At 30.5% G+C, this 15,129-nt stretch overlaps 1 protein-coding gene and 1 pseudogene across 1 annotated transcript; both read left to right on the forward strand.

The window, feature by feature from the left end:
• The first annotated feature begins 1,354 nt into the window (after positions 1-1,354).
• Positions 1,355-2,377, forward strand: LOC144858859 (uncharacterized). The gene is made up of 2 exons (XM_078714991.1): positions 1,355-1,838; positions 2,047-2,377. The coding sequence occupies exons 1-2, from the start codon at positions 1,495-1,497 to the stop codon at positions 2,375-2,377; spliced, it is 675 nt and encodes a 224-aa protein (XP_078571117.1). The 5' UTR covers positions 1,355-1,494.
• Positions 2,378-4,739: 2,362 nt separating this feature from the next.
• LOC144858876 (uncharacterized) lies at positions 4,740-7,054 on the forward strand (annotated as a pseudogene).
• The last annotated feature ends 8,075 nt before the right edge of the window (positions 7,055-15,129 follow it).

The following is a 15,129-nucleotide window of genomic DNA, read 5'->3' on the forward strand; positions in this document are numbered from 1 at the left end:
CTGTATATAAAATATATATATACATACACACATATATACCCATACAATACATACACATATGCATAAAATTAACATTAAAACCAGGAACGATAAAAAAAATATACACAAATATAATACATTAGACCTATATACACTGGCATAAAAAAACCTATAAAAACTGTCAAGTAATAAAATGTAAATGTATACACAAATTAAAAGTATAATATACGTATACATACAGACAATATACTTTATTTCCATTAAAGCTTACTGAAAAAATTCTGACAGTTTTTCTTTGACGTTAGCCCATTTTTTCCTAGCATTGATAATGTTACATGTGTATTCATTCTTAATTAAATTAAAAAGTTCTATTCTGTATAGGTTCCATATTGTTTTTTGTACATTTTCGTTTTTCAACGTTATTTTATATGTTATACATGATTTATATATTGAAAAACAGAAATTAATTCATTGATGAGTTTTTTCTATTTGTATTTCCAGTAACTATATTAGTCCAACTTGAAAAGTTGTGTTGTGTTTCGTTAACAGGAAAACACTTAACAATTAGTCGGGTCAAAATATGAAAATATAGGGCCTAACCCCAAAAAAATTGCAAGAAAATGTTTTTTGATGTATTACAATAAAATATGGTCTCAAAAAACATATATCAAACGTTTACTCAAATCGGACTACCGCAAAGGTTCAAAATTTGACGTTAAAAAAGATGGCCGCAATTTTTTTTAAATCTATAACCGCTTGTAGTAGATTATTCTAAATATATATGTTTATATTTACAATTTTTGAACATTGTTCAAACATGACCGGAAATTCCAGTTTGTGACCTTTGACATATGAGGCGCTCCAGCTCAAAAGCGGCGCTGTCGCAATAGACCAACCTATGTAATAACTATCACAAAGTTCAATTTCAGCGAATTTGAAAAAATGTTCAATTTTATTTTTTTTACATAATATGAATGGTTGATATGTGTTTTACCTACCCACGAAGTCTTATTATGAACCAATAAATATAAATGAGTTAAATTCCGTAATCTTTGATGTGTGTTTCTTTTAAAATATCTGAAAACAAAAATGTACAGTGCCCGAACGACAATAAAATACTCCATTTTTCGCTAGAAGTATCATCGGCTTTCTCCTTCGCAAACTCCGCCATGTTTGGTATCGGCAGAAAGCTTAGATTTTATTCTATCTAACCCTGCTCTTGATTCGTTGGATAAATATTATTCTAACCAATTAAACATCGTCTTATTGCCGTCTTGTTGTTGCTACCCTGCCCAAACAAATCTGTAAAAACTACGTTGCTGATTGGTCAATTTTCATTACATCATTACTGAGCATGCGCATTTGCTATGTTTACGCTTCGATCTGGCTACCGCGCCTGCGCGAAGTAGATCGAACAACACATGTTCCAGGGAAATTCTTACGAAAACATACTTTCTTCATTCATCTAGCGATAACTATTATTATATATTACTGATTTTTCGCAATACGTTCGTAATGTCTCGGAAGGACCCGCCTAAGGAAATTCTAGATGCGTTAAATGGTGCCAATGATTTTGGTTTTAATAATGAGGATGCTGAAGTAATTCAGCAATACTTTGAAGATTACTTCGGAGACAACGTCAATAAAGATGAAGATGACAGCAGTGACACTGATGATGATGATGATGAAGATGATAACGTTTTCGAATACCATAGTGACGGTGATTCCTCATCTCAACCACCAATTCATGATGACCAACTAGGCCTAGGCCTTTTTGCTGACGATGACGAAGTGGAGAATGGCCATCCTAGGCCGGTTATCCAGAGGGTAGACGTCCTTAGATGTAATGAAATGCCTCTGTAAGTACATTTTATTTTTTCTTGTATGTAAACTAAAATCTAGGGCTAGGCTAGGCCTATGGTCTACTAATTCAATAAATTAGTTGAGGTAAAATAAAGTCAACTTAGGCCTAGGCTAATTAAAAAATGTCAATAAGCAAATTTGATTTTTACAAATACATTCATGCTTGTTTGTTAAATTAAACTGTCTGTATTTGTTTTTCTTTAGTTGTGACAAAACTGCAGATTGGTGTGACATTCAAAATGATGAAGAACTGCAGAAAATCCGATCATTCAAACGCTGCAGATGTGGTAATGGACCCGACAAAAACGTTTGCCTAAAACAATTTGAGGAAGAATTTATTTTACAGAGGCGTGCTGAAATGTGTGAGCTCAGTAATGTAGAACGAAAAATGTTCATCATGGGGCACATAAGTAGAAGCATTAACAGAGGACAAACCACGAACTGTACCAAGCGAAAGGCCCAAAAACAAAGAACAAGAACAAGTTGTACATACAAAGTTGATGGTTTTAGAGTTTGTCGACAAGCCTTTGAGTAGGTATCCCAATGAAGCGGATTTTCGTTAAGGCGATTTTAACACGTTCGTGAAATTTCAAAAAGTGACATGTCTTTGAAGTTAAAAATAAACTATTTCTTATGTAGCCATGTGAATAAAATTTATATGTCTAGAAAGATCTTGTTTAAGAGTTTATTTATATATATTTTTAATCTATGTTTATTAAATATTTTAATAGAAAACGCGAGTTAAAAAGAGGTACAAAAGCCGGCGAGCCGAAATCCGCGCGCTAAAAATAACTTCGGAAAACACCTACCCATTTTCAAAACACGATCGCTCGGCGACCATAATAGGTGGTGGAGTAATTTTTGTTGCATGTTATCAGGCTTTAAATACTCTTTATTTTGATATGTAAATCGGTTATTATTATTATGTACATCCGCCTCAAATGTCAATTTTTCCGATAAAAATTAAATGTTTGAGTCTTTCTCATTATCAAAATCTGGGGAATTTAGTATTGAATTGAAGCTAATTTATATTTCTGTTTGATAAACTACATTGTTTTATTTGTCTTTGCGTGGTCGTCGTGCGAAGAGACCAACAAGACCAACCACTTAAAAAAATAATCCCTATCGAAAATAAAAGTATTTACCATTTTCCTTGCAGGGGGGTTTCAGTTCTCAGCTTATTACTAAATTACCGACGCCCAGGCAATTTGCATGGTATGCATGTATTAGCGCGTTAAATTATGATTGGATACCCCCGCAGTGGACTGTTCCATTTTCGGAACAAGTCTTTACTGCACACAAACACGAGGCATGGTGAAGAATGTCGCTTCTCGTGGAATATTTGCTTCGAAACGTCAATTTTACCTATTTATTAAAGTATTTAATAAGTGGAGTATTTATCAAGCTACTATATAAAGCAAGTACGTTAGGAATAAATGTACCGAAGGAATTTAAGAAGCTTTAAATTTGCTATGCAGCGGCCGTAACCCATTCTATGTAGGCGGCCGAAAGGCGCTTTTGACAGGGTTGCCGTTATATGTATACGCTGTATCATGGCCTAAACTTGATTCCGTATTTCAATATAAAGTGCACCTTACGTTTAGAATATTTGAAAAGGAAATAAAATTAAACATACTAATATATACTATTGAAGTAATTACTTAGTTAAATTTGAAATTCGTCTGCTTTCCTCCCGATATTTCTTCGGCAGAATTTAGTGGTGTTAGGCTTTAGGCCTATAAACTTAACTTGTAGGCGCGGCCGAGTTTACGCCCGGAATGGAATCGAACGCATAATAAGCAAGGGCTTAATTCTAATTTTTAGCGGTTCGAAAATCAATTAAAATAATATTTATGATTATAATTAAAAATTTAAATTCTAGAATTATAAAAAAATGTATAGGCTACTTACGAAAAATAATATTTTAAAAAAAAGAAACAATAGCCACACAGTTTTTTAACACAATATATATTTTTTTACATTTTAACATTTTTTAACAATATTTATGTTGTATTTCAGAAATACCTACCTGTCAATATAAATAATCTTACTAAAATACATATTACATTCTATGCAATGCAAAAAAAAAGAAGTCAATTCATACACTGGTTCAAAAGTTACGAATCATTTAAAGACAGGAACTTTTTGGGCATTTTTGAGACATTTGGAAAAAATTAGTGCAAAAAGCCCTAAGACTAATTTTGGAGGCCGATATCTCAAAAAAAAATTTTGAGGACCCCCCCAAAAAAAATAGTCTTGTACAACTCTGTGGTATCTATGGGTTTAGCAAAAATTAGAACTTTCAAGTTATTAATATAAAAGTTATAACCCTTCAAAAATGGTTCCAAATATAATTGGAAAAAATGCCATTTTTCAACCAAAAATCATTGTTTTTTGGCAACTTCAACGGACGATAACTTTTGAATGGATAATCCGATTTCAATCATTTAAATTGCAAAAGTTTATGTTCAGTAAGTTCCTTTTGATTAACTGAAAGAAAAAGTACCATCATTAATTTGAAATTTTACATTGGGATACCTACTTTGAGTTTTTGCATTGGTAAGTGTTGTTAAAAAACAATAAACTGTTTAAAATTGTTTTGCATTGCATACAATTGTGAATAATAATAATATCGTGAAAAATAAAATTAGACCATCTTAAAAAATAATTTCAATGTACGGTACTAAACAATAAATTTAACTTGTGCTAGTGTATGTTTTATGGACAATTATAATCCAAAAACGGGAGGTACTGTATTACTATTAGCTTGTTTATACGAGTCACAAGACCAGATGAATGGCTTTGTTATATTAGAATCTGTGTTCTTTATTTTTTCTGACCAGCATACAATGGACTTTGTTGTTGCTCTGAATACGCCCGGTCTAAAACAATAGTCCTGGCCTTCCTTTATGTTCCCGGCTAAGAAATGTATATTTTCTTTTGTATTATTATGTTTGTATTTTCTTGTAGCATCTCTAATTGTCAGTTGACTGCAATATGCAAGCATTTTAAGGAAAATGGAGCAACACCACCACGAAAAAACTCTGGTGGTCGGAACAAAACAGCCTTATCGCACAGTGATGTCAAGCATGTAGTGACGTTTCTAGAAACATATGCAGAGAGAAATGGTTATGCCTTGCCGGGTAAAACTATGGGAGTGCGTTGCGATGACTCCAGGATGAGACTGTTACCAACTTGTAAGACAAAGAAAGCAATATTCAAAGTGTATGAGCAGCAAATGATTGAAGTTAACAGACGTAGGACAATGGCAGGTAATAAATATTCTAATAATAAAAACGAATTTACTATCAATTCTAGCAGTTCTTAGCTTAAAATTAATCAGATTTTTATAATTATAATGAATCATGAATCATAATAATAATCTGCTGCACTTGAAACAGATGTATAAACGCTGTACCACCTAGTTATTATAATTTTCACTTAAAAATCGCTGTGCATAAACTTATTTAAAAAAAGAGATACATCCACTACAGTATTTGAAAGTCCCTCCATATGAAATTTTCTTTTACTATAAATACCCTTAACCTGCTTCTTTCTTATTCATAGATCATATTCCTCTGCGGTTTGCAAGAAAAAGTTCATTTTATAAGATGTGGAAGGAGTACTGTCCATACATCAAAATTACAAAACCGAAAAGTGACCTATGTTGGGTATGCCAGAAAAACAATTCAGCTGTTTTCCACAGTGCAAATAGCAGTGATCAATCTAAACGTGAACGGTAAGTTTTTGATTAACGCAAACTATTATGTTTTGGTTTGTTATACAAGAACAAAACATTATGCATCTAAAGAAGAAAATGTAGTGCTGTGCTGGTATCCTCCACCCATGGCATGCTTACTTTTTTTTCTTCACTTCAGAAACACTTAGTGTGAACCTACCCTAAAAAAAAAAATTGTTGTATACCCCTATAACTTTGTTTTCATTTTCTATAGACTGGCCAATCAACTTGATCATTTGGACAAAGTCAGTAAAGAAAGAGAATTCTATAGAAGTAATGTTTTGGATGCAAAAGCAAATTTGAAAGGTGAAAGTTTAGGTATTCATGCTCCATCTTCAAGGAAAATGAAAAGTCATTACAGCTTTGACTTTGCGCAGCAGGTTCTGTATCCATCTGATCCAGATCAACCTGGCCCAATTTACTTTTGGTGTTGCTGCAGAAGGCCTAGGAAAACAAGTGAACTATTTAATTGACGAAGGAAGTCAAGCATCTAAAGGCGCAAACAGCGTCATAAGTTATTTACATCATTTTTTTGCTACATATGGCCTTGGAGAAACTGAATGTCAACTGAACTGTGACAATTGTAGTGGCCAGAACAAGAATAACTACCTTTTGTGGTACCTAAGCTGGCGCTGTATGCACAACCTACATGCATCATTGGCATTGCATTTCATGATAGCCGGCCACACAAAGTTTTCACCGGATTGGGCATTTGGACTTCTGAAGCAGCGTTACTTTCGATGTTTCGTTAGTTCGCTTGCAGACATGGAAGATGTTGTGCATACAAGTTCTACGACGGGTGTGAACATTCCACAACTTGTTGCAAATGAAGGAGGGAAGGTATTTGTTAAAGCATATGACTGGAATTCTTTCCTATCACCCTATTTTAGGAAATTGCCTAATATCCTAAAGATGCACCACATCCGATTCTCGTCAGAAAATCCTGGAATGGTGTATTACAAGGAGTATATTGATACGCCAGAACAAAGCCTACAGTTGCTCAAGGATGTAAACAACATACCTCCACTTATTTTACCAGAACCCATTCCATACCCTGGTTTATCATTTAAAAGGCAATCATACCTCTATGACTCAGTACGAGAGTTTTGTAAATTTGAGGCAAGGGATATTGTGTGTCCCGCTCCAAGCGAGTAGAGGTCCTGTCGCAATATTGTTGTAGAGTTAAAAATCTTGTTTAGCAATTTATTTATTTGCAATAAAATTAATATAGATTTTAAGTGACAGTTGCGGCAATTTTAACTGGTCAAATATTTTAATTTTTATTTGTTTTATATTTATATTTTAATGTGCAATCTATTCACTTTTCTATTAAATAAAATTTGTTGACGATCATACTGGTTTAACTTTTTTAACAGGGCAATAACTTTAATGGCAATTTATTAATATACTTGTATTTATACTTTCATTTTATACTTTCATTTTATACAGTAATTAAAAAATGTGTATATAAATTTTCTCTGTGTCATGCTTTGTCGACTTTCATTTTGTTGGCATTCAGTTGAGAAAATACTGTTTTTGAAAATGATAATGTTGAAATAAATTAATGATTTTAACAACTAATGTTCTTTATTGTATTGTTATTGTGTGTGCAAAATTTCTTTACAATCAGACAATGGGAACTTTACTGTTGCTATGTTGTTTTGACTGTCCTTTTCCAAAACCAGCACAGTTTACGCTCTGTTGATTTCAAATTCATTTTCCTCTAAAACCTGGATTTCCTTTTAGTGAAAGTGCTGTTTAGTTTTTGACTTATAACTTTGGATAGGTTCAACTAAATTTAATGTATGATATATCATTGTAAAGCTTAATATGTAAAGAATATGAATTTATAAAAAGATAGGAATTAAAAAAATTGATCTGGATGCTGATTTTGAGCTGGAGCGCCTCATATATGGCATGACGTTTATATATCTACGTAACTGCAAATCACAGAGTCTTGATATTGGTGTCAAAATGTTCAGAACATACATATTTATATTTACCCTTTTTAAACATTTTGTTGAAACATGACCGGAAATTCCATTTTGTGACCTTTGACCCATATATGGCATAAACAAATGTTCATATCTACGTAACTAAAAATCATAGAGCCTAAATAATCGAAAACACAAGGTTTTCCCTTTGACACGATGTGTGTCTAAGTGCATAAAAGCTGATTATAGGCTCTTTTGAACCTTTGCAGTAGTCCGATTTGGGTAAACTTTTGATATTATATTTTTTGAGACCATATTTTATTGTAATTCATCAAAAAACATTTTCTTGCAATTTTTTTGGGGTAATGAAACAGTTTGACTTGACTAAATCATTGAATCGAAATTTCTCCAGGCTGGCTGAATTGAATGTATAAAGCATATGTTTTCCGTTTTCTACTTCTATTTTACATTTTTGGCATTTATCACTATCAGCTAATTTCCATAGTTTCAATTTTTTTCTACATGCTATAATTCTGTGTAACAATTTAAAGTTGAATTGGGCAACTTTTACAATATGTTTTGGTGTTTAAAACTTTATTACACCTATTGTGTGCCAATTTAAATCGACTCCAAATTCTTGTTCCCATTTCACTTGTGATCTTGGGATAGAGACTTTACTATTAATAAGATATCTATAAAACGTAGATGATTTATTTTGTTTATAGAATGTAAGCATGTCTAAGGTTTTATCTATTTCATTTTCAACATTTGGTATTTTAACAATTGTTTTCCATTGATGCGGTATGGCATTGATAACAGCAAAGTATTCAATTAACCTGTTTTTTTTATTACATAACATGGAATCAACCTTTGATATGTTATAGTTCATTATCAACAATTATATCATTGATTGTTTTGATACCAGAAGGAGCAGAAGTACATTGATTTGCCATCCAATGTTACATACTTGTTTTCCCATAATTGTTGAGATTTAATTTCGTTTACAGTGTGTGGTTCTGTACTTAACATGTTATTTAGAATCACAACAGCTTTTAATAATTGTTGATAGAACACTGGCATATTTTTTAAAATTTTATGATTTTCAGTATTAATTTTACTAATCTTAAGTGTACATTCTATTGGGTACATATAATGTCTCGGGATAAATTTCCATTTCCCAGGATCTGGGCTTAGCAAACGTATGCATGTATGAAATTAATAAACAACAAAATTTTAATTAATCACTTGATTATGTATTATTGAGACATAAAGTAAATATATTTTCAAATTTCCCGTCCGTAACGTCAAATTTTAATATTTAATATTCAATAACTTAAAAAATAAATATCAGAACAATAAAAAAAATGTTATTTAATAAACTTCAACATTTCTACATTGAGAAATGGCCAAGAGTTACACCAAAATCAGTAAATGAAATTTTTCAACCTATGGACCAAATACTGTGGAATGCCCGTATAGTAGTGAATGTTTGTGGTTGTTAAAACTATAGATGGAATATGCTGTTACTAGATCCATGTTATTGGTTGTAACCCTTCACAGTTGTAGAGAATGTCATTGGTAATTGATAAGAAACAGAAAACTTTTTAATACGTACAAATATAGTGTAGTGAGTGTGTCATGTTGTTTAAAAGTGTACAAATAAAAAAACGAGTCTGGGAAAATCTGTACTTGTGATTTGTTAGGAGCGTGGAGGAGATAACTTCTTGTAAATTCCGGAGTGCATGTTATTAGTCATTTTATATGCATAGATAGAATATTGGTCAAAATCAATATAAGGCCAAAGAAAATAAATAAAGCAAAAATATTTTGGGAAAAAAAATAGCAGACAAAAGAAAAGAAAAATCTAAAATAGCGAAGATAGAATATTCATGAGTGCATGTTATTGGTCATCCAGAGTTTAGTAGACATTCTTTTTTTTACTATTTAGTTTTAGTTATCTGTAATATGCCTTGAAATGTTTTGATAAGGTGCAATATAAATGGTTTATGTATGTATATAATATGCACCAAAAAAAAAAAATTAATAATTGACAATAAAGAAGCAAATGAAACAAAACTGTTAGAAGGACGTTAGATCTATTTGACATTTGAAAATAATTTACATGAGACAACAATTTATCAGATTTACTTTAATGTGTGTGTGTGTTTATCTAATGAATTAATTGTCATCATGACATTGTTATTAAGAACAGTATGTAGAGGAATCATTATAAAACAAATAAATTCATTTTAATCAGAGATATTATGTACTGTGATCTGATCAATAGAACAGTTGTAGTAAGTGACACAAAGCTACTCCACAGTAGTTAAATACAATGATTGCCTCTATGATCTTATGCATAGCTGTGATTCTATGATCATATAGCATTAGCTGTGATTGAATATGCAAACAAAATGAAATTAAGACTATTTGTAACTATTGATGGTTTGGTCCTCCTAATCCTATTATTAAAAATAGGCATACATATCATACATCACATACCTTCTACTATATATAAGTAAAAACATTACTTTATTGGAGATAATATCGATGAAAATGTACAGAAAAATGGAATGCTATATGATAATAATGAAAGTTGTCTCAAAATAAAACTTTATAAATCGTACTGAACATTTATTTAAATTAAAAATGTCCTCATTGTTTGTATATAATCCTGTTTTACTGTTTCACTATTGTTGTAATATTCTGTAATTATCACACTTTTAAATATTTGTCAAACAAATTATATAGTTACAAAGTGATACAAACTTTTTATAAAGTGCATTGTTTATTACAAAGTGTGACAGTATACATCTTCTTTATATGATACTTCACAATTGTTTTCATCATCATTGTGTTCATTATACTATACATGCTATACCGTTTCATCTATGTTGTTAGTGAAAATGACTAAAAAATCACCATATTCGGTAAGGCTTTAAAGAGATGATACTTTAGACATTGAATCTGTTTCTTGTGTTGGATATTTTATGTGGGCATTTTAATTCATAGAAACAATTCTGCTTTGCTATGTATCAAATGTGTTATCTATTGCTTGATAACAAATTGAATGCTTGAATTATATGTAATTAGCATTGCTTATTGACAGAGTTGTACAATTGGAATCTTGTAGACAATCAATTGATTGTGCTAAGTGCTGCTTATTATATAGCCTACTATGCACATAAACAAATACATAATAGATGTATGTAATTATTTGTTAATAATTCATGAGATTAAAAATAAATGAATTAATGAAAACTACTATATAAGAAATTGTTTTCCTTTCATTTATAAACCAAACAATTTAGTATAATTCAAACTAATCTTGAAGAGCGAGGTTCAGTCGTAAATTTAGATCTAGAGAGCAATGCATTATATAGAAATTTAAATGTGGCTTACGCAAGAATTGTTGGCTATACTTGTGTGCATCTTTATCAGTGTATTGTTGAACTAATTTAATTTCCTTGAAATTTGCAATTTCTTGATTATAACCACAATACTGTTAAGCTTCAATTAAAGCAATTTTTTCTCATAAAATGTTTAACACCAAAAATCTGGGAGGGCAGGGGATGCTAAACAATTTTTTCTTTTTTGTTATGTGGCCTTATAGCAATTTACAATTAGTTTTAAATAACCCAAAATGAGCTGGAATACTGTAGATTTTAAAAGCCAAATAATATCTAGATACTATTTTAATTAGCCCAAAAAAAAGAATTTTGTAGATTGTTGAAAACCAAAATATAGCAAAATTTAGCCCAACAATGACAAAGATATATGAGTAGCAAGCCAATAGAATTTAAAAGTTTCATCTAAAAGACTTGAATATGGTTCCTAAACCAAAATATTTAAAATTATAACAATGGTTCCCACTAAGATTCAACACAAGGCTGTAGATGCAACTTAAATAATTTTAACTATGATATATTCTGTCATTGGTTAAATTTAGGCAACTTTGGATCTTCAAAATTATGAAGAACAATATACCACAACAAATTTTGTCATAATATGTTCATCCTTTTTGCTCTAATTTTAGATTAGAACAGCCCTTATATCAAAATTAATCCTCACACCTTTTCAGCATAGATATATCATTTTAATCGAGAAATATCCTAAAAAAAGTTGATTATAGACATTTTTGAAAAAATAAATTTTTAAAAACTTTTATATCATATCAACAATTATTAGTTCTGTTAGTTTAAAATACTACTCAACAAATCATCTAACCTGCCTTATACTAAAATAAGTTAAATATTCAACAGGAGTTTATGCTAAGAAAAGTGTTATGAGTATTCTATTGAATGTTATCAATTTATAAAAACATACTGACTTTAATACCATTTAACTTTTTAGATTACGGTGTATGCTATATCAACAGAGATAGATTTAAAAATGTTTGTTACAAGTATTAGTATTATTATAATAATAATAACTACAATAATAACATTAACATTGATACTACAGTACTGTATTGTCAACTAAATTGATCTTCCCATAGAGATATTATATAATATCTCTATGATTTTCCTAAAGTCTTATAGTGGTGGTAGCATCTAAATTCTTTAATTTATTGATTTGTTTCACTGAAGGTTCAATAATGTTATTTGAAAACTGTGTGTATTACCTACCTCATTTTGTAGATTAATATCAGCTCCACCGTCAATGAGCTGTTGGCAGATGGCTGCATTACCTTCAAAAGCTGCCACTATCAACGCTGTAATGCCAACCTATTGAAAATATCAAATAATAAACAAAGTTACAAAACATGTACATCTTATTCTTTATCTAAACAAAAAAAAAAAAAAACAAAATGACTAATAATATTGTAAATAAATATCTTTAATTGATAACAGTGTATTATTTTGTTTCTTTCTAATAACTAACAATCAACTTTAAATTATTATTTCTATAAAGCATTGTAAAATGTATTGTTTGTGTAAACTATTCTTATGCTCATGATCAAGGTATACTTGAATTCTGAAATATTAAACAGATTATACTAACTATATCATCTATAATCAATTTGAACAATTTTATAGGATTATTTTACAGTGCAATTATGAATCTGGAAAATTTATTTAAATTTCAAATTGTGTTGTAGCTGTTAATAACAGCTTTTCACTATTCAATTACACCACTTTTATCCAAGGTGTAATAGGCATACTGTTTGATAATCATTTAGGCCTACTGTTTATTAGTGTGTTGTGGTAGGCATTGTGTGTGTATTCAATTACACCACTCCAACTTGTAATAGCCGTACTTGTTGATAATCATTTAGGCCTACTGTTTATTAGTGTGTGTTGTGGTAGGCATTGTGTGTGTATTCAATTACACCACTCCAACTTGTAATAGGCATACTTGTTGATAATCATTTAGGCCTACTGTTTATTAGTGTGTGTTTGTGGTAGGCATTGTGTGTGTATTCAATTGCACCACTCCAACTTGTAATAGCAGTACTTGTTGATAATCATTTAGGCCTACTGTTTATTAGTGTGTGTTTTGTGTGTAGGCATTTTTATTTTATACACAATTGTTGACATTGTAATTATAACAGCTTATAACACCTTTTTACAATCATATTATTTTGCCGTTTCAAAATATATCTAATAAAATTAATCCATTAAAACTTAATGTCTTTATAACAAACATTATATAATACTAATTTTCAGCATTGCTTTGATATACATTTAGCATCTATGAAATAATAACAGACAGTATGTTATCATAATCATTGAAAGAATAACAATTATTATTGCTATTATACTATGTTATACCAACTGTAGTCAAGTACTAAAGAAAAATTAGACAAATTAGGCCTGAACATAACATACTAATTATGTGCCAGTTAAATGAACAAACATTTTTTAAGCTTTTAATGTGATTATTTTCCATCCTTTATACAGTACAAGTTTAATTTGTTGATTCAGTTAACTATTTATTAGTGTATATAGTGATAGTGTGTCTTAATTATATTATCACAATTATTATGAATTTGATAGTATACATTAAATATAACACAAATCTAATCTTAATGATTTCATTCACAACATTTTCTTCTTGTGAACTTGGTTTGTTTCTGATATTTTTAAAATTATCCCATAATGAGGATTATTGAGAACATCCATCTTGAAATAAATGAATCCACAAAATCCCTCTTGATTCTCTAAAAGAATGAGGATAAACAGTAGTTCTTGGTATCAATTTCTATAGTTTATTTACAATGTGCCTACTGTGTAGAGTTCACCAATAACTTTAAATATTTCAGAATCTGAAAGGGTTTCTCATACATTTCAAAACCACAACAAAGACACATGCAGTACAATAATATAGAACAAAGTGATAAAACATTAAAACATTAATCCTCTCAACATTTTAAAAATTGTTGTTTTACTCTTTTAAGATTTAGAGTGTCATAATATCAATATCAATCAATTTATTTGTAATTTAAATATTCTTATGTTTCCTCATTTTTATTGTTTCAAATTAATTAATCAAATTTCAGCATATCACCGGGCGGTTTAAAATTCATGTTCTGTGCCTGTTGTGTTTATATGGTAAAAACAGTTCTTTCTGTCATGTTGCTCAATCTTAAGCTATGTCTACACTATCACTACACTAGTTTGACAAAAAAAGTGTGCTATGCCCAAATATGGTTGGTAGTGATGTGCCCAAATATCATCATCACCATATATGTGCACATCACATTTATTTCTCACATAAAGTTTTATAGTGTAGACAGAGCTTTATAATGATCTACAGTAGTTCAAAATTTTGAAAGTTATGTAATATATTTATATAATGGGTGTGGCTTAAGTAATGGCATCATTATATTGGTCAAATTATATTTTATATAGTTCCGTGGTTCTGTAGCTATAATTTGATACCAAACTTGCCATATTTATTTATTTCTTTAATTTTTTCACGAAGTTATGTAATAAATAATGAGTGTGGCTTTTATGACGTCATTATATTGTGAAATTATATTTTTTTCATGTTAGAGGTATTGTACATGTCATAAGCTATGATTTGATACCAAACTTGACATATTTATGTAATTTATATTTTTTTAATATTTTTACATAGCTACATAACATATTAAAATTGGGCGTGGTCAAAATGATGTCATTATATTGTTCAAATTTTTGGGCACTCCTTCTAGAATTGTTAGTTAGGTCTTAAAGAAGGTTTCTGCCAAGTTTGGTGCTTTTGGCACAAAGTGCACAAATAAAGTGACAAAGACTAATTGTCATCACCTTTTTAGAAAACGCATGGACAATGCAAATTAACAATGTACTGTTCACTAATTTAATTAAAATCGGCGCCGCCTAAAAATCCTACCTAGGCTAGGCCTAGGAGATGACACATTTTAGTGGTTAGCCTAATTTAGCCAGACAAGACGACATCGTGCGCCGAATCGACATCGGAGTGGAGTGGAGTCTAGTTTCTGTAGCTAACCCCGACCATAATTAATTTTGAGTGAAAAAAACATGTGCTACGTATGGGTACTGTTAATTTGGAGAGGGAGTATCGCGTTTGATGTCATGAGACACAAAATCTGGGTAAACGATCTTCGTCGCGTTTTCCAGGCCTGCCATAATATGAAAAAAAAAAATT

The sequence above is a fragment of the Antedon bifida genome, chromosome 2 (assembly GCF_963402885.1).
Source record: "Antedon bifida chromosome 2, ecAntBifi1.1, whole genome shotgun sequence".
In the NCBI taxonomy this organism is placed as follows: domain Eukaryota; kingdom Metazoa; phylum Echinodermata; class Crinoidea; order Comatulida; family Antedonidae; genus Antedon; species Antedon bifida.